General features: G+C 36.0%; 3 protein-coding genes across 4 annotated transcripts; 2 read left to right on the forward strand and 1 right to left on the reverse strand.

The window, feature by feature from the left end:
* Positions 1 to 1,023: 1,023 nt before the first annotated feature.
* Positions 1,024 to 4,238, reverse strand: LOC110417726 (large ribosomal subunit protein uL3y). Its single transcript, XM_021430206.2, has 6 exons — positions 4,082 to 4,238; positions 3,085 to 3,190; positions 2,592 to 2,702; positions 2,102 to 2,406; positions 1,575 to 1,984; positions 1,024 to 1,473 (listed from the first exon to the last, which is right to left on the reverse strand). The coding sequence occupies exons 2-6, from the start codon at positions 3,167 to 3,169 to the stop codon at positions 1,215 to 1,217; spliced, it is 1,170 nt and encodes a 389-aa protein (XP_021285881.1). The 5' UTR covers positions 3,170 to 3,190; positions 4,082 to 4,238; the 3' UTR covers positions 1,024 to 1,214.
* A 1,389-nt stretch (positions 4,239 to 5,627) lies between these two features.
* On the forward strand, positions 5,628 to 7,109 carry LOC110418120 (alkane hydroxylase MAH1-like). Its single transcript, XM_021430748.2, is given in 3 exon segments — positions 5,628 to 6,522; positions 6,525 to 6,709; positions 6,711 to 7,109. Coding segments are annotated over 3 exon segments (1,479 nt in total).
* A 7,286-nt stretch (positions 7,110 to 14,395) lies between these two features.
* Positions 14,396 to 19,121, forward strand: LOC110418473 (uncharacterized). Of its 2 annotated transcripts, XM_021431214.1 has the most exons (3): positions 14,396 to 16,162; positions 16,640 to 17,401; positions 18,389 to 19,121. In XM_021431214.1, the coding sequence occupies exons 1-3, from the start codon at positions 14,836 to 14,838 to the stop codon at positions 18,787 to 18,789; spliced, it is 2,490 nt and encodes an 829-aa protein (XP_021286889.1). In that variant the 5' UTR covers positions 14,396 to 14,835; the 3' UTR covers positions 18,790 to 19,121. The 2 variants fall into 2 exon arrangements, with proteins under 2 accessions (XP_021286889.1, XP_021286888.1); XM_021431213.2 differs by having other exon boundaries at positions 14,397 to 17,401.
* Positions 19,122 to 20,528: the final 1,407 nt, after the last annotated feature.

Here is a 20,528-nt window from a genome sequence, read left to right on the forward strand (position 1 = left end):
ACAAATATCCATTCCAAAGCAAGAATCACCATGTTTTCCTGCCTGGGTTTGTAGATAAAAATTGATTCAACTACATAGGAATCGGAATGCATGCTTTTATTATTCAGTTTTGACTAATTAAACAAGGCCAATTCGTGCACAAAGGTCATTTCAAGGAAAAGATGATTGTTTCCCATTTCCATGTAAGACATATTTCTAAAAGAGATAGGGTCCCATGATAAGAAAGCACAATAAAGCAGATTTTGAAAAACATAAAAACAGGTTTCAAGCATATATTTCTTCTCCTTTATCTTTTTTCCCTTCTTTTTCACAACCAAATCCCTGACTCAAGCAACCTTTTCCTTTCCCAACAATTTACCAAAGAGATTTTGCCTTTGGAGTCTCGTAAGCAAAAACAAACTTAAAGCAAAGATTGATATTCCATGTGTTAATTCCCATAGGTAGCGGAGGCTTTGTTTTATATTAGTCTATGATTCACTTCTTTGATCTTTGTCAGACTCGTCGCTTTTTGCTTTTTATTTTTTCTTTCTTTTGGCTCATTCACCACTGAACTCCCACTTGTTTCCATGTGCAACCCTTTTCTCTCTCTCTCTCTCTCTCTCTCTCTCTCTTACTGTGCGTGTAGGAATGATACCATGGCTGAACCCGATACAGATTCAAAAGGATAATGGATTACTATTATTGTTTGCGTCTTCATGTGCAAATGAAGAGAGACTAAGACCTAGTTACGAAATTAACATAATAGGAATTTGGGTGCGGCTCCTTTTGGCTAGCATGGCTCAGGTCCCCATCAGTTGCTGCAATGCAACGACATGGGCCCTAAGGCTTATCAAGGCATGAGAAATAGTACTGGTTCAATGGAATTTACTAGCGAAGTCAACCAATTTGGCTATTTGATCTGTCAGCAGACAGACTTAAGGATGACTAGGCTCGAAGCGAAAATTTTGCTAGATGCAAACCCCAAACTACATTATAACATCTAACTTGGCAAAAAAAAAAAGTACTACATACAATGAGGGCATATAAATTGGGAACCAAATTCTGCAACTGATTATAAATAAAGAAAAATATTGTCAAACTTAAGGTCCGAAACTACAACATTAAATTGTTACCCAGTCAAACAAAATTGAAATTTGCTGGAAACTAAGTACAAGATTGTACCAAAAGAAAAAATAAAACAAATATAAAAGATGATTCCTCCTTCACTAAGCCTGTCAAGCCTTGAGCTTCCCGTAGAACTTGGCCTTTTCCTGTGTTGTCTGGAAGCGACCATGTCCAAACTTGGATGATGTATCGATGAACTTGAGCTTGATCTCCTCGAGGGCAACCCTAGAAGTTTGATGCAACAGGGATTGCCTCAAAGTCACGACACGTTTTTTTGGCCCAACACAGCAGCCTTTGATCAGCACATAATCCTCTTTCACCACACCATAATGGGGGAATCCACCCATCGGGGTAATGTCTTTCTCAGTCCTGGAAAATTGGTGACAAGGCAAAGATTTAAACGTGTCTCACTTACAATAATTTACCATAGAATATTATAAAGCAAGCTGTCTAGAGGACTCTTGGCTAACCTGTCATAGTCAGTCATGGCAGAATGTGACTCTTGGTCAGCCTTCCCAAGCTTGTAGACTTTCTTATTCATCTCAGTACGGTGATGGTAGCCATTTTGGCCAGCCCTGGCAACAGTAAATGAAACCCTAGCTGGATGCCATGCACCGATACAAGCAACCTTGCGCAGCCCACGATGGGTCTTACGGGGGAGACGTGTCACACCCCATCTGGTCACAACACCTTCGTACCCTTTACCCTTGGTCACCCCAATAATATCGATCATCTCATCTTTCTGGAACACCGTATCAACCGGAATTTGTTTCTCAAAGAAACTGTAAGCAAAGTCAACTTTTTGAGCAATATTCCCACCATTGACTTGAATCTCCATTAGATGGGCCTTCTTCTGCTTCAAACCCTTCATTTTCCTTATCTACAGAAAGGAAAAATTGAAGACACCAAAGAAGTCAGAGAAACATATTGGTTAAAGCATTCAAATATCAAGAATCGCGACTAAAACATAGAATAGAAATATTCCAGGGGAACATACCTGGGTGTGTGCCAAAACACGAATTACAGTACAATATTTTTTCAATTTTTCCAGCTGCAACTGAATATCTTTTTTACCATCTTCAGTTTCAAACTTCTTTGAGTACTTGGTGAAAGCCTTCTTCTTAGACTTGCACCAGTGCTTGTAGAATCTCCGTTTCACCTCTTCATTCAGATGCTGAGCCCACACAGTGCCCAAAGTACGAAGACCACGGGGTGTTTTGACATATCCAACAACTCCAACAACAACCAAGGGTGGAGTCTCGATGATAGTAACTGCTTCACAGGTCTCCTTCTTGTGAAGCTCTGAAAGCAAGGAACATAAAAATTAAAAACATTAAACTATCTACCTAAACAAGGAAGAAAATAGACCATAGAATGCAGCACATAAAGAGCACGTAGTGTATCATTTCTTAAACCAAGTAGATCAGAAACAGACTATTTATTATTTCACAATTAACCAAATATGGGTCAGAGGAACAAAAGCATACTTGATCCAGGCTTTTCGACTTCCCTCACAATATGGGTCATTCCAGCTTTATATCCCAGGAATGCAGTTAATCTGCATGGCTTGGTAGGATCATCTTTTGGGAAAGCCTTCACTGAACACAAATGAAAGAAGAAACAAAAATCAGGAACACATTGGTTAAACACAACTACAGTAGGAACTTCGATGCATGCTGAACATGTTAAAACGTGACAAACTAAACATGTTAGCCTATTAAGTGACAAACTGTCCAAGTTAAGAAAAGGGACAGCGTTAGCAATTACAACCTCATGGATTGGTAACAAATTATAACAGAAACTATTAAACCAAACTGGGTTCAATTGAGCCAGCCATTCTGCATCAGTATGATTACTTAAATGCAATAAAGCATTTTGAATAACAAGAAAATCAGCAAATAATGACTAACAATATGACAAATAAACATCACCAGTTACTAATTACAAAATATTTAAGGGGCGTAATTAAAAAAAAGAAACCTTTTCCTCTGTGGCGAGAGGCTCTTTTCCTTGGGAGAAACCCCAAAGAGCCATGCCTTGGATGCTCAAACTTGCGATGAGACATGTTTCTTCAACAATAAATACTCTGCAAAATTTCACAAAACTCAATCCCATTTTTAACTGAGGCATTAGGATAATGGATTCAAACCTCCAAAGAGAACCCTAAACTAAGGCAAATGCATGATAAAGGAAGTGGGAAATATTTGTGAAAAATATAGACAAACCAAACAATTAAATTAAGGGTAATAACATTGAATCACATCAAAAGAGAGACAACAATATAGATCCTAAATTGGGCATCTGGAGATTTCAATCAGTACAGAATTACTCAAAGCATCATAAAGATCTGGAAAAAACGACTAACAAACAATTCAAGCTAACAGCACAAGCAAAATAAGGAACAAAAAGGAATCTTTAACTAGCAGACCATTTGATCAAGCGACAAAATGTTTTACTTCAGCTAAATCAGCTCATCTTAAGTTTCAAATCAGGATAGAATTGTTTCAACCAACATAAAAAATTAAAGAACTTGAATCAGTGAGCTAATTGTAAAATTAAAACAGTTAAAAAAAAGTTTAACTCTTGATGTAGAAACATATGAAGATCATCAGATCTAGCGAATTGAAAAGAAATGGAAACCCACGACCAAAGGCCTATGGCATAACACTAAGTACGCCAATTCTCGGGCTCCTCTGGTATTTCTTTCCAAAAACCCCTCCTTTTCTTAGGGTTTTGGCGGAGAGAGCCCTTTTCGAGACACCAGCCTTGATTTTTTCCAACCTTGTCTTTTCATGAGCAAATCCATCTCAATCATCGCCAGAAACTGAAGCTACATCAATATGTTTCCATACACCAAGGGCTTTAAAAACAAAAAGACAAAAACACCAGAAATTCGCGTAGAACTAACGAATACAATCATCAATTGGATTCAAATACTTAAGACGGAATTCGCAATGAAACAATTGAACGATAATACCTCGAGATCTAAAAGAGCTGACGGAAAATGAGACAAGCTCCACAGGGGCTATTGTTTTACGCTTTTGCTTATAAACCCTAGATTTGTGTGGCTAGGCATTTATAGAATATTAGATAAGAACTCTACAGCTACGATTAGCTTTCTTCCATTTATAACGGCCGTTGGATTACAAAACTAGGGTTTTCGAAGTACCCAAGCGGAAACCTAATTTTAATTTATTTATACTCTATTTGAACCCCGAATTAAAATTAAAACTTAATATTCGAATTCAGTTATTAATTAACATTTATCACAAAATTCCGAAATAAAAATAAAATCAAAATCAATTTTTCTATATAATAAATTAAAATTCACTTATAAAAAATAAATTAAAATTTAATAATAAATAAATTTTAATAAATATTATATTAATTATAAATAATTTATAAATAAAAAATAATATATAAATTTATTATTTATATCAAATTCAAATAATAAATATTTTTTAATAATTAGTGGAACTCCACTTGACTCCATAACAAATAATAATTTTATTAACCTAATTAGAAAATAAGATATTAGCGAGTTGGGTATTGCAAGATTTTTAATTATAAAATACTCATTTGGATTCCTTATTTTGAAGGCCCTGAAATATGGTAACGCTGTTCAGTAGTACAAAATGGGCTGACCCGATAACGTTTTCGGCCAAATTGGCCCAATAATTTTTCATTTCTACTTTGTTTTTAAGTTTTTACAATGGGTTTGGATTGGCCCAATAATCTTGGGCTCTACGGGCCTGCATTATAGCATTACGTTAGTACGGATAAGCACATATTAAATTAAATTATATTATATTTCTTCTATTTCAAAATATTGGTTTTCTTAAATTTTTAAGAAATTTTAAAAAATTAATTTTAATATATGTAATATTAAAATAAAAAAAAATTTATATAATTTGAAACATCTGAAGAAAGACAAGACGACGGATGGAGTATAGTATAATACAGAGAAATCTTCTTTTATTTCATAATTCTCATCTCTCTTTGTAATATTTGAATTTAAAATCAGTAAATCGGAAAGATCAATAGCTACCCTACATTTTGTTATTATGGAATAGGATAATTATTATGGAATTTTGTTGATTAAAATTGTCGTTCTGATTTTATTCAGATTTAGTTAATAAAAATAATTTTAAAATAACAAAATAATAGTAATAAGAAAACAGCAAATACCCTTTATTATCGTTTATCATTGTCAACAGGTTTCGTTTTTAGAATAAAATAAAATAACTATTATATAATTTAGTTCATTAAAATTGTCATGCTGACTTTCTTTCAATTTTAGTAGGTAAAAATGATTTTAAGATAACAAATACCTTTTTATTATAATATTTTTTAAACAAAATACAAAAGGGTTGAAGATTTCCATTCTGGTTCCAGTAATGGAAATTTGCATTCTACATGTTGAGGAAGAGTAATTACACCATTTCAGCTATTAACATTGAACCTTCGAGTATAAATACAGCCATAGTTTGAGCTCTAAATCATGCATTATAACAGAAAAAGCAATGATACAATATGGATACCTGGGCTACATTCTTCTGTTCATCTTTGCTGTTATTTTCTTCCTTGCTCTGGATCGTTCTAAATCCTCCAGTGCTCTCCCAGGGAACAACAGGCTGTTCCCTGTAATTTTATCGTTGCTGTTCCCCAGCTTAGACCTGCAGCTTCACGATAAAATTGCAGAAGTTCTTGAAATAAGCAAGCGTACGGTTCATATCGACCGGTACTCATGGTTCACCGGTAGTGCCAAAATCTTGGTCACGAGCGACCCTGCGGGCGTGCGCCACGTACTGAGCACGAACTTTTCCAGGTACCCCGAAGGGTTGAAATGGAGGGAGAAGATTGATATTCTCGGAGACACTCTTTTCAGCGTTGATTTGGAAGAGTTGGAGCAGGAAAGGAAACTGGTTTGTGGTTTCACCAGTCACCAGAAATTCCACCAGTTCATAACGAAGATCATCTGGGAGAGTATAGAGAAGGGGCTCATCCCTGTGCTTGAACGCGTATCTGAACGAAGTTTGGCTGTTGACCTCCAGGATTTGTTCCGAAAACACATCCTTGATATTGCTTGGATGATGGGTGTCGGCTGTAACCCCAACCCTCGGAAGATGCCTGTGAGGCATCTTTTTCCCCGTTATTTAATGCCTGAAAGTTTGTGGAAGTTACAAAGGTGGCTAGGAATTGGCAAGGAAAAGAAACTAAAAGATGCTTGGAAAACCATTGATCGTGTCATTGCGGAATGTATATCTAAGAAGCAAGAAGAATCAACCGAAGGACTCTTTAATTTCGAAGGTTTTTATTACTCCACTGGACATGATGATCAGGCCTTAGGATCCGCACCAACTCGTAAAGGCTTGAGGGACAACGTTATCAGTCTCATATTTGCTACACAAGACACAACTAGACAGTTCTGACATGGTTCGTCTGGATGGTTTCTAAGCATCCATCTGTGGAAGCCAAAATCAGAGACGAAATAGCAAAAGTTTCACAGGAAAGCCAGGATGTCAGCAGCAGCAAGAGCGGAACACCATTTCAGCCACAAGAATTGAACGAACTAGTTTATCTGCATGCAGCATTATGCGAAACACTTAAGACTATTCCCACCAGGACCCGTCCTGTCAAGAACAGCTCTTCAACCAGACACCCTTCCGAGTGGCCACAGAGTTTATCAAAATGCAATCATTCTGATTGCTGTACACGCAATGGGAAGGATGACATCGGTTTGGGAAGAGGATTGCCATGAATTCAAGCCACAGAGATGGCTCACCGAAGGAGGAGATCATCAGATCAAACATGTGCCACATTACCAGTTTGTAGCCTTCAGTGCAGGTCCCTGGATTTGCCTAGGGAAAGAGTTGGCTTTTACCATGGTGAAAGCCACAGCAGCAACCATCATTCATAACTACAAAATTCAGAGACCGAGGGATTACCCTGTCAAGCCCGTGAATGGTGTCTTCTATCACATGAAGCATGGCTCGGCGGCTTAGGATCAAAAATGGATGGACTTGATAGTGTTTGTTTTAATTATGATTAAAGCCTTTATTAGATATTTTCTTACTTGAAAAGTAATTCTCTTTTATCTTATGATATGTCACAGTTAAATAATGATGAAATAATAATAATTAAAAAAAGAAATAATCTCAACTAATTTAAATATCTCTTTTTTATTCACAATTTATGAAAAAGAAAAAAACAAAAAGTTTTGGCCCAAAAGCCATGATGTATGGGCCTTTCATGTGCTCATCATAGAGTTTGATGATTGAGCAAAGAAGTGATAAAAGCCCATTTATTGATGGGCTTGGGCTGCTTATATAGGTACTTTTTGTAATATCCTGGGTTTGTTCTCTTGTTTATATTTTATTATTAATCATCCAAAATAAAATCCCTAATTTATTATTAGATTTTATGATTTATTTTATTTTTAAATAATTTTTATAATTAAATTAGTGTCACTTATTTGACCACAAGAGTACCCCAAAGTGATTCAAGCTTCTAGAATTAGTTCTGGTTATTGATTTTGATAAGAACGTGTGCTATTTTTGAAACTAATTGGCTTTGACTAGGGTAGGATTTCCACTCTCCATAAGCAAAATACAAAGCAGTACTTTATTAGGGAAGATGTCCCCACTTTGCAATATTTTCAAAGACATCACTTAAAACTTAACTTTTCGATATCTCTGAAGATTTTATTGTATTGAATATATAAGAATTGGGAGAGTCCTTCAACTCCTTCGGTCTCTTTTTATTTTAATCTCTTTTTTATTTTATTGTATGATATTTAAAAAAAAAAGAGATGGATCAAGTAATAATTAGGTCAGAATGGTGAATATGTGCATGCTTTGAGCATCTGAAGTAGTACTGATGGTGTCAAAAGGATATTGAGTGACAATGATATTCAATCAAAAAGACAAGGAGTGGACAATCCCACTTGAATATGACTTGGATTTCCACCATATTTCCAGGATGACATAACCCCACAATGCCAAGGTCAATCCCATGATGTCAAATGGGGGCAAATGGGGTTTAGTTATTATATCTCCAGCTACTCGTATTTGTAGCTTGGCACCAGACCTTCCTACTCGCTAGGTTTTCTTTTAGGCATGCCTTATTAAAAAACCCTTGCTTCCACCTTCATTTGGGTAAAAGTTTCAATGGATTCCTTATCTAGTTATCTCACCAGAGTATACTCCTCTTGGGTACCCTCCACGTGACATTTTATGCATGATAAGAAAGTAACATTTTGTAAACATATCAATCAAACGAAACTTAAATATGATAAAAAAAAAACTAAGATAATATAGATGTCCGAGTGCTCTAATCTCGAAAAAGAAGAAACCCTAGATGTAGTTAGAATAACATACATAGAACAGGCAAATTGCTTACACATCATTGGTATAGTGGCTATTATCAAACACACTTTTAGCTCATTGTGGCATGAAGAGTAGTCATATATCATGTTCAAAATTGGAGAATTTAAATCAATAAAAAGGTCATATTTTCAAGGAAAAAAAGAAAGAAATTAGCAAAACATATAACAAAGACAAAGTTTGGGTAATGTTTAGTGGGAATGTTGTGTGTTCCTTGCGTGGATTTTAAGGTATATCTCTAACTTGTGCATGGAGCTAGCGTTGGATCTTTTGCTAAGTAAAATCTTTGGGTTAAAGAATATTCTCCACGATTGTTAGTGTAGATTTTGTGTAATACTAAAAGATTATGAAGTTGAAAAAGCTGTTAGATCAAACAAAAAGACAAAGAATTTACGAATTATGAGGTTTCCTTTTGTAGCTTTTGCATGTATTTTCAGATGGTTAATGACAAAAACTTGGTAAAGACTCTCTCTCTCCCACCATGGAAATTATTGTCTTATTATATGCAACAATGGTGGTTTGTACTTTTGAGGCATTTTAGATTTTGATAATCCAAAAAAAGATTAGAAAACCTCCCCAAAACCCCCATAAAAGATCTCTGCCAAATGCCAATGTCTCATGGTTTGGTGATTTATATAATGTTTGGTTTCAGTGTTGCATTATTGTATATAGTATACAAATATTATTCCTAAACATGAACAAAACTGTTTACATTGCATCGGGAAAAAACAAATTTATATTTGTTCACATAAATCATCATTAACAAGTATTTTTAGATCATATAATTATCTATAAATCATACGACATATAATGATAACAATGAAAAAATCCAATTATTAGAAACCCTACACTCAATATGCTTAAAAAGTTCCAAAGTTGTATTGGCTATGGCCATGGAAGTGCCATAGCAACCAATATGGACTCAGCCAAAGAAAAAGTTCTCTTCGAGATTTGAGAGAGGGAGAGAAATGTGGAGGGGAGTTTACCTTTGTCCCCGCAAGCCGCAGAACAAGTGCTTTTCACACTTAAAGAAGTTCCAAAGTTGTACAGGCTATGGCCAATGGCCATGGAAGTGCCATAAACATTAAAAAGGAAGAAAAAAACCAATCAAAGGCCAATCAGTAGATGATGCTGCTTTATTTTATTTAGCTATACTGATCCATTGAGAACTACTAGTCATTTAGCTGCCATACTAGGGAGGTGTGACTTGTGAGCAGTCTACCACTCCATCCCCAAGGTTGCTTTGCTAGTAGTTTGTGCACCGTACTTTTTCATCCTATCCTTGTTGAGTTATGGAGGATGGTGCAAAACCCCTTTTTTTTCCCAAAAAGAAAAAATACCCAACAAAGAACTGATAAGCATGGGTCGATTTGGGATATTTGGCAAGTGAAAATATATTATTCATGTTTATAAAATATCAAGAGACTATGACAGTTGAGAGCTACTCCTTTGCTTTAGTTAAATTTACAAGCTTTAGAAGCATTCTTTTGCTTTTATTCTCTCCTTTTCCTCATAATTTCCAACCCTTTTTTATCTTTGCCAACGGCTCCGTGGCCACCTTCCAAAGATTCTTCCTTTAGTCCTTTAAGAAAACAACCAGCCAAAGTTGTTCAAAGAGTTAAAGCGTGATAGCCCCTACTCCTAAGAGCCTGGTGTCTGTCTGGCCATCCTAGTCAAAGGACAATAATGTTCTTTTACATCCCTATCTTGATTTCCTTAAGTGACAATAATTATGTTGTCTGATATCCTTAATTACCACCCCCCAGAGTGCCACCCATGTTCATTTTGCCCTTCCTTTCCCTCTTTTGTGTTTTTGGAATTGGACCCTTGGTTTCCATCTTTTGAACTTTCCCCTTTTATCTTTTGCTAAGCTAGCGGGAACCAGTTGATCATCATTAGAATTTTGACTCTTTATTTACTGATCTGTTATTCAATCTAATTTCTCATTCTCGTTTCATTTCTTTTCAATGGGAAATTCATGACGCAACAGTTCTGATTACTGGCATCTGTACGTCCTGTTCAACCGGATTAATTCAGGCTGTTACTGTGGTTGGTGGGTGATCAAATAATTGAGAGGTTGACATTTAAGGTATCATAACTGAGAGTTTGACCTTAACTTTAATCATTCCCAAGCTAATGATGAAAGGAATGAACTTCGAACATCAAGATATGTACTTGAGTGCGGTGTTATTTTCCATTTCATCTGCTTTTCGTGGTCCAGATTTTGTTAATGATAAGCTCCTTGGTAATCAGGACTTTTGACCAATGACAATTCCTGCTGATAAATGAGATTAAATTCCCAATAAAAAGCATATTCATATTAAAATTATCCTTCGGAAAAGAAAGACTCTAAAATTTGAGAGAATCTGCAGAGGTCTTTCCACTACCTAGCCTACTGAATCATCATAGCTTTTCAATTTCCATGACTACCAAAAACCAACAATTTCCTTGACACATCGCAAAAACTCAAATGATTAGTTTCTCCGAAACTCAACAGGGAATTGAATCAAAACTCAGAACAAAAACTTGATGATCAGATTGTCCTGTTTTTTTTTCCCCCTCTTTCAAGGATATAGTTTCCATGCTACGCAGATGCACGGCATGGGGGGCCAGGTGACATTGGATAAGCATTTTCCTCTGCCTCGACTGGCTCGTTTCCTCCACGCGACGCTCATTCATTATGTGGTACTTTGAACACTTTCATGACGTTGTATGATTTTGTATCAGAAAAACTTTCGGTCATGGGGAAATCTTTCTGCCCCTGGAGACATTTCCTGTTTGTCTTTGAATACGACAGTCTCAACTATTCATCGGTCGTATTCCTTATCATTGCACTGTGGGAACACAAAATTATTCCCTGAAGATGGCCATGGGGTACAATTTTGTGTTATTCTATGGATTTAATAAAAGAATCAGCACAATAATTTGGGGAGCAAAAATATCGAGGAAGATATTCATTGTGTCAATTTCGACTTCATTCACAGACAAGTAAATAAAATCACAAATTGAGTTGTTAATAAGCTAAGAAATATATGTTGTTCTTTTGATTGGTTTGTTATCAGAACTCAACAAAATATGAGAAATTGAATCAATTTCGACTTCATTCACAAATAAACAAATAGAATCGTAAATTGAGCTGTTATGAAATTAATTAGAACTCAATAAAATAAGAAAAATAAAAATTATTGCAAAAAATATTTATTGTGTCAATTTTAATTTCATTCATAAACAAATAAACAGAACTGCGAATTAAATTGTTAAGAAAACAAAACGTACTCAATTTATTAGACAATTTTAGTTAACAGTAACGATGCACTTATTCCATCTCCAACCATTAAGGAAGATTAGGCTGAATATATCAGCAAGATCAATTTTTAACAAAAAAAAAAATTACAGTGATTGGTGGCATAAATTTCACATCCATTATATGTTTCATAAAACTTTTAGGAATCTGTACTCTTTATACTCTTAAATGTCAATTATACTACCGCCCAAGAATAAATGAACAAAACTTGTGAACATTTCAAAGCAGCTTTAAAAGAACTCCTAGAGAAAGAAATGGAACCTGGTTCTCTCTTTCTGGATTCTCTGCACAGTATGCAAAGTCAACTATTGTTCCTGGTTTCCTAATCTAATCTTTCTTTTTCCCTTTTTCCAGCCTGCCTGATCCTTTATTTTTCCACTATGGGTTTTTTTTTTTAAATCTGCAAACTTTCTGGCCAAGGCAAATGAATATTGGAGCAGAATCACTCATAAAGAAGGGTACAAATGCATCAGTTGCTGCAACAGGTTTGTATCAATTGTTGTACATGGTTTTCACCAGGATATCAGCACTGTGAATTGATAATGGCCCCATGTTGTTGTTTTTTAAATTACTATGCAGGCTGGAGTTAGTGAAGAGAACAACAAAAGATAGCAGGATTTAGGACTAACCAAAATAATCAGCCCTCTTTCCTTTGAAGATCTTAAGGTTGCCAATCACTTCCATTTCTTTTGACATTAATAATTATCCTGTCACTTGAAACAAGAAAAGATTAAACATTTCTAAAAGAATGGGGTGGTTTGATATATTTCGACATGAAAGATTTGGACAAAAGCAAGGTTGAGATGTTCCCTCTGGGATTTTTGCTGCTACATCAGACCTATCCAAGCACGTTATTACAATGCATAAACATGGAGTGACCACAGGAAGAGTTTCCAGCCCGTAAGAGAGCCCATCCACAGGGACAGTGACCCTTCAGAGGGGCCAGACCTGCCCATCAATAAGACAGATAGGGACACCTCAAAAGCGCACCAACCTAGCTCAAATCACTTGCCCCATTGACAGTAGCAGCCATTGAGCACAAAGGTGGAGCCAACCACTATTTTATGACATTGCCCACATGAGAGAGAGAAGTTCATGTTGTTACAAGAGCACTCTTTCCCATGAATAGGGGGGGGGGGGGGGGGGGGGGGGGGGGTGGGGTGTTCGTGGATTTTTCTTTTGAGAAAGAGAGAGGGGTGGCTGTTGATTGAGTTCAAGTTAATACAAGAGCGCTCTTTTCCATGTGAAGAAGAGGGGTCATGGATTTTTCTTTTTCTTTTCTTCATTTTGAAGTGGAAGATCAAAAGCAGATCATATCCCTGCTTTTACTTTTCAGCTCTCTCTTTAAGACTATTCCATCTTCTATTAAAGCTCAAATCATGCACATTAACATAGAGAGCTGGTCCCAGCTCTGTAAGGCAAGTAAGGAGAGATGGAATAAAGTTGATCAAACCAACAAAAAATAAAGCTTCCTCTGGTTCCTTCCTTCCATGCAACCTAGCCATACAACATAATTATATATTGATCATTCAACAAACATAGTAATGATATATTAATAATCATCATCTTTTTTACCTCCTTACAACTCTTCTGCTGTCTGCAGGCACATGTTCCCAACTCAAAGACTAAAAATCTTCTTACAAAGAATTACCACTAGTATATATCTAAACTTTGCATGGAAATACTCGAAACGAAAAAAAAAAGAAAAAAAACCATATCTTTGGTTGTTTTAACTTTAAATCCATTTCTGGTCCAACCTATGGTTGAGGAGATTTATGATGCTGTCAGGGTGTCAAGACAGTCGTCAGTTGACAGAATTAAACATTAGTTTTGATATTTATCATGAAATTACCTTTTCAAATGGGACCTCCATGCATGCATCATCAAGTTGATCACCCTATGCTTTTCCTGCTCCCAAGTTTTCTTTATATTCTTGTTGGACATTCTATTGTTAATGGAATTTCTCTGTTCAACTTGGTTTCTGATCGAACCAAAGCCTATGATTGATTGTACCATAGTTCAGAAGAATACATGAGCAACATCTGAAATGCTGCTGCTATTTCTAGTGAAATTGATGACAGTCATATGTCTTAATCAGGGAAGTTTCATACAGTTTCTGATCATTAACATTTGTTTAATGTGAAAACTGGAAAAGTCCCAGATTTGCAACCAATCCAAAGAATCAAAAGATAGAACAGTAAGAGACTGAATATATTTTAAATCATTCTCAAAGCTTTGAGACATAAATAACACAATGACATGGTAATTATGGCAAAGCCATGGATTACTATCCCCACATGTTTCTATTAACAAACTAAATATAGGAAGAAAAAATCTTAAAATGGGATTACATGGTTGTCAAATTGATCGAAAAGCAACAGAACGATTGAGCCATTTTAAAATGATTTTTTTTTTTTTTGAAAAATAAGCCATTTTAAAATGATTGAAAGTGCAATTCCATCATCTCTCTCATTCAAAGCAAAAAAGAGCATTCTTTGATTAAAGCTAAAGGGCATTTTTGTCATATGAATAAAGGAAGAGAGAGCATCACCTTTGCCTCTCTTTTTTCTTTTTTTCCCTTTCTTCCCCCTATAATCTCAACTTTAAATTTCTGTTATCCAACGGCACTGGTAAAAATAAATGATAATTCCAACAAAATCCCTCTGCTTTCCCCCTTTTCTGTTCTTAGCTTTCTTTGCATAAGGTAGAGAGAGAGAGATATGAATGAGCAGGCTAAAACCATGACCAGCAGAATTTCAATCTTCTCTTTCTGCTCTTCCTCTTTGAGAGAAAAGAAAGGAAAAGAAAAGAGAGGAAGGGAAAAAGGAGAGGCTTAGCTTCTTCCTTGTATACGAAGACTCTTTCTATCAAGATGTTTGATTCTTTAAGCCTATACACACCTGAAGTTTCTCAGATTCCCTTCACTTTTCCCTCCTTTCCTAGAAAATCTTTTATTGTTGGAACGCTTAAATCCCCTTGTCTTTGCTTCAAGTCCTTCCAAACTCAATCCTCTTGAAAGAAACTAGTTTCCCAAACAAAAACATGGTCCTTCTCATTGTTTTGACATTATTCTCTCTTCTAAGCACCTCTTGTTCTGCCTCTTTAGTTACTGATTTTCATGTCTTAGTCACACTCAAAAAGGGATTTGAGTTCCCTGAACCTCTCTTAAGCTCATGGAATTCTTCGAATCTGAGTTCGGTTTGTTCTTGGGCCGGGATAGGATGCTCCAGGGGACGAGTTGTTTCATTGGACCTGACAGATATGAATATGTGTGGCTCTGTTTCACCTCAGATTTCAAGACTCGATAGGCTGGCCAACCTCTCTCTTGCTGGCAACAACTTCACTGGCAGCATTGAGATCGCGAATTTAAGCGACCTTCGATTTCTCAACATTTCAAACAACCAGTTCAACGGTCACCTGGATTGGAACTATGCAAGTATCGCCAACCTGGAAGTATTTGATGCCTATGACAACAACTTCACTGCTTTACTGCCGGTTGGGATTCTTGGCTTGAAGAAACTCAGGTACTTGGATCTCGGTGGCAATTATTTCTACGGTAAAATCCCACCCAGCTATGGCACACTAGTGGGATTGGAGTATCTTTCACTGGCGGGAAATGATCTTAATGGAAAAATCCCTGGTGAGTTAGGCAACCTCATAAACTTGAGAGAGATTTACTTGGGGTATTATAATGTTTTCGAAGGTGGTATCCCCATAGAGTTCGGTAATTTGGCAAATTTAGTTCACATGGATCTCTCAAGCTGCGAATTGGATGGTCCAATTCCTCAAGAGCTGGGGAACTTGAAGCTGCTTGAGACTCTCTATCTGCATATCAATCTACTCTCAGGTCCCATTCCTAAGCAGTTAGGCAACTTGACAAGCTTGGTATATCTTGATCTCTCCCACAATGCGCTCACAGGAGAAATCCCACCTGAGTTCGTCAATCTTAAGCAGCTTAGGCTTTTCAATCTCTTCATGAACAGGTTACACGGATCTATTCCAGACTATCTTGCCGACTTACCTAATTTGGAAATTCTGGGCCTCTGGATGAACAATTTTACTGGTGTGATACCCGAGAATCTTGGTCGAAATGGGAAGCTGCAATCGCTCGATTTGTCCTCCAACAAGCTAACCGGTACAATTCCTCGAGACTTGTGTGCTTCAAATCAGCTAAATAAACTGGTTCTGATGAAAAATTTCCTATTCGGAACCATTCCTGAAGACCTGGGGAAGTGTTATAGTCTCACCAGAGTAAGGTTGGGGCAGAACTACTTGAATGGTAGCATCCCAAACGGCTTCATTTACTTGCAAGAGCTAAGCTTAGCAGAGTTGCAGAACAATTACCTGTCGGGAACATTGGCCGAAAATGGTAATAGCTCCTCGAAACCTGTTAAGTTAGGCCAACTTAATTTGTCAAACAATCTCCTTTCCGGTCCATTGCCATATTCACTCTCCAACTTCTCTTCTCTTGAAATCCTCCTACTTAGTGGAAACCAATTCTCAGGTCCAATACCACCTTCTATAGGAGAACTCAGGCAAGTCCTGAAGCTTGATCTCAGTAGAAATTCACTCTCCGGTATTATTCCACCTGAAATTGGAAATTGTTTCCATCTCACATACCTCGATATTAGCCAAAACAACCTTTCTGGCTCAATCCCACCAGAGATTTCGAATGTTCGTATCCTGAATTACTTGAATGTGTCAAGGAACCATTTGAATCAAGCCATACCCAGAACCATTTGGTCAATGAAAAGCCTCACCGTTGCCGACTTCTCTTTCAACGATTTCTCCGGGAAGCTGCCAGAACCAGGCCAATTCACCCTGTTCAATGCTTCATCTTTTGCAGGCAATCCTCAACTTTGTGGTTCTCTCCTGAACAATCCTTGCAATTTCACTGCAATTACAAGCACCCCTAGAAAGGCCCCTGGGGACTTCAAGCTAATCTTCGCGCTAGGCCTGTTAATATGCTCTCTAATATTTGCCACTGCTGCCATTATCAAGGCCAAGTCGTTCAAGAAAAGTGGTGCGGATTCTTGGAAGATGACAGCATTCCAAAAGCTCGAATTCACTATTTCTGACATTCTCGAATGTGTTAAAGACGGCAATGTGATTGGAAGAGGAGGTGCAGGGATCGTGTATCATGGGAAAATGCCCAATGGCATGGAAATTGCAGTCAAAAAACTACTCGGATTCGGCACTAGCAGTCATGATCATGGTTTCCGAGCAGAAATCCAGACACTGGGAAACATCAGGCACAGAAACATTGTCAGATTACTAGCATTTTGCTCCAACAAGGAGACCAATCTCTTGGTCTATGAGTACATGAGAAACGGGAGCCTAGGAGAAGCTTTACATGGGAAAAAAGGTGCGTTCCTTGTATGGAACTTGAGGTACAAAATTGCAATTGAAGCAGCCAAAGGCCTGTGCTACCTTCACCACGATTGTTCACCTTTGATCGTTCATCGAGATGTAAAATCAAACAACATTTTGCTAAATTCAAGCTTCGAAGCACACGTTGCCGATTTCGGACTGGCCAAATTCTTGGTCGACGGCGGTGCATCAGAGTGCATGTCAGCTATTGCAGGCTCCTATGGCTACATTGCTCCTGGTATGTACACAAAATTTTCCCCGCTATTTTATTTTCTTAATTAATTAGTTAACGCTTTCTAATTATGTTAGTTAAGTTAGTTAATTTGTGGGCCATGTTAGTAGTAATCCCAGCCGTTTGATTGTCCTTGTTAGATCAATCAGGGGAAGAAGTTGCCTCACCTAGTTAGCTCTGACTTTGTACTTTTCACCATCACAATACTTCATAAGAAACAAATAGCCGTTGGTTATTCATCAGACGGTGACGAAAAAATGTCATTCCTTACATCAGAGGGTCAGGCTTTATCCGTTTGCCAGCATGGAAGGGGTGATTAATACCAACTGTAAACTAGAAGCGTAGTACTTGATCTTAGCCTTCTCCGCTAAAATGACAGCGCCAAAAAAACACAACCCGTGATTTGTGCTACTATTTTTACAGACAAGACAAAGATACGCCTACACAGAGAATTTTACGGGTAATATAACCACAAAAAAAAAAAAATCTCTGTGGGGGTGGCCACGAACTCCTCTGATCTTAGACGGACAGGGGTCAACCTGACAAACTGAAAAAATTGCAATAGAAATTCTGACTGTGATGTCTAACGTAACAGAACGTTGAGAGTCGTGAAAGGCAACCGACATGCACGGCTATTTACACCACACCACCACTATCTTTTTCTATTTTAATTTTTTGAAAATTCATTTTTTTACGCGGAAATTGGAATAATTTTTTTTATTTTTTTAAATTTATGTTTCTTATGATGATTTTGTCTTACGTGTACAGCTTTTTTTTCTGTGCTGCTTCCCACCCACAAATTCCTTTTGGCTGCTTTGTGCTTTCCTTGACAAGTTGACATGTCCTTTTGTCTAGACCAAGAGTACTTTTAAAATTAAATTTAAATATTAATATAAAATATACTAAAATTATTCTCTTTTAATTTGATTTTTATAAAAATTATATTTTTTCTCTAATATCGTTTTTAAATTTTTGCTTTTGTTGTTGTTGCAGAATATGCATACACGTTAAGAGTGGATGAGAAAAGTGATGTTTATAGTTTTGGAGTGGTGATTTTAGAACTTATTACCGGTCGACGACCTGTGGGTGATTTTGGAGAAGGTGTAGATATAGTTCATTGGACAAAACGAGTGACAAATTGTCGAAGAGAGGAAGTCATTCGCATTGCGGATCCAAGGCTAACGACTGTGCCCAAAGATGAAGCAATGCACTTGTTGTTCATCGCAATGCTATGTGTACAAGAAAACAGCATCGAACGTCCCACAATGAGGGAGGTGGTTCAAATGCTATTAGAGTTCCCTCGTCACTCTCCCGAGTACCAATCTTCGTCTTCTTCACTCCCTCACTATCAACGGAAAAATCTTGCAAACGAGAAAAATTACCCTAAAAAATAAACGAAATATTTGACTTTAAGAAACTTGAACTCTTTCCTCTTTTTTTTCTCCTCATTTTAGAGTTTCTATGGTGTTTAAATTTGTTTTTATAGTTTGCTATTTGCAAAGTATATATCTTTTTCTTTTACTCATAAATTTTTAACTTAGAATTTAGGAATAGGAGATTTGGTGAAGAAAAATAGAATTATAGCAATAATCAGTTCAATGCACTCCCTTTCTAAGGGGTGCCCTATAACTAGAGAGAGCTTTGCCACCTTTAACATGGGGTCATGCTTATGCACTACCCGCTTGTATTATATTCTATTATACATGCCACATTTGATTTTGTTTTACTTTATCTACTTCTTTTTCTTTATCCATTTATTCTTACTTTTTTTATATATTACAATATTTTTTATATAAAAAATGAAATATATGTATTATGAATAAAATTCAAAATCTTAATATAAAATACGTTAAAATTAAAATTTCTATCTTAATTTATGTGAAATAAAAAATTAATAAATATTTAGAAATGATAAGGATATATTTTTACTTAAATTAAAAAATTTATTTGGTCTCTGCAGTCATAATTATTGTTTATGGCAAAGCTCAAAGCAGTATCATAATTGGCCAGCATGGGTGTGTCTCTATGATGAGTAGCCTGCAAAAACAAAATAAATAAATAAAAACTATGCCATCATTGCACTTGTGCATATATATATATATATATATCTATATTTGATTAAAGTAATTAATTAAAATAAAAAGTAGCAATAATGACTCAAACCAATTAAGATATATTTTAAATCAAAATATGGTTGGAAAACATATGATCTCTAGCTAAGGGAATGATTAATTTCTATAATAAAATGGAGAAATATGCTTTTTAACAATTTTAAACTGTCAACCCACCTACTATCTTAATTATTGTTTAAGATAGATTCTAATTAAACATGTGTTTAATTACCTCGATTATTTATTTTATTTCACATATATTATAAATTTTTAAAAAATATCATCATTTTTATAAAATATTTAACATTGCATCAACATCGAAATGTGATCTTAAAATCGATATTACTGATCAGACAAAGAGATTTAAAAACTTGAAATTTTGTTTTTCATTTTATATATAGAGAATAGTTAAAAGTTTCATGATTTTCTTTTGATGTCTAGTAAAATTTATAATCTATCAATTTTGATGGGAAGAATTGAATTGATAATCTTGGATTTTACATGGAAATACTTGTGAATTTCTTGGTTGACGCGATGTAAGTTTATGGTTCGGGCTAATGTCTTCGTGCTCCAAGCCCAAAAAAGGGCCCGAGAAATGTTTTTCTATGGGCCATCCTAGCAACATGACCTTGGGCCAGATTAAACGACCGAACTGTTTTTCCCTACACAAGGGACGCAGTGTTTTGAATGCTCCTATTGCGTGCATATGCCAGTGTCACGGCGTGAGATTCACGATCAAGACCACTTGATTAGGCTGAAGATTCGGCAAGTGATAATTAACATTTAATTAATGTATTAAATCTTGAGTTTAAAATTTTAAGGTTAAGGGTTATGATAGAATTTTAGAGAAGTTTATAAAGAAATTATTACTCCTTCCTATTTTTTCCTCTTTAATTTTCATAAAAATTTTAAAAAAATTGACTTTGAAATATTTTATATTAAAGTTTTAATTTTTTATAACATATATGTTCAATACTTTTTAGTATGAAAAATTAAGCAAAATCATAAAAAACAAATCTGTA

Source organism: Theobroma umbraticum, unplaced genomic scaffold, assembly GCF_002168275.2.
Source record: "Theobroma umbraticum cultivar Fairchild unplaced genomic scaffold, ASM216827v3 scaffold_50.0, whole genome shotgun sequence".
Taxonomy (NCBI): Eukaryota; Viridiplantae; Streptophyta; class Magnoliopsida; order Malvales; family Malvaceae; genus Theobroma; species Theobroma umbraticum.

Coding starts and splice junctions, on each gene's coding strand:
- LOC110418473 (XM_021431213.2), top strand. CDS start 14,836: ATGGTCCTTCTCATTGTTTTGACATTATTCTCTCTTCTAAGCACCTCT. Junction 17,402..18,388: donor CTATGGCTACATTGCTCCTG/GTATGTACACAA, acceptor TTGTTGTTGCAG/AATATGCATACACGTTAAGA.
- LOC110417726 (XM_021430206.2), bottom strand. CDS start 3,169: ATGTCTCATCGCAAGTTTGAGCATCCAAGGCATGGCTCTTTGGGGTTT. Junction 2,703..3,084: donor CTCTCGCCACAGAGGAAAAG/GTTTCTTTTTTT, acceptor ATTTGTGTTCAG/TGAAGGCTTTCCCAAAAGAT. Junction 1,474..1,574: donor GCCATGACTGACTATGACAG/GTTAGCCAAGAG, acceptor CCAATTTTCCAG/GACTGAGAAAGACATTACCC.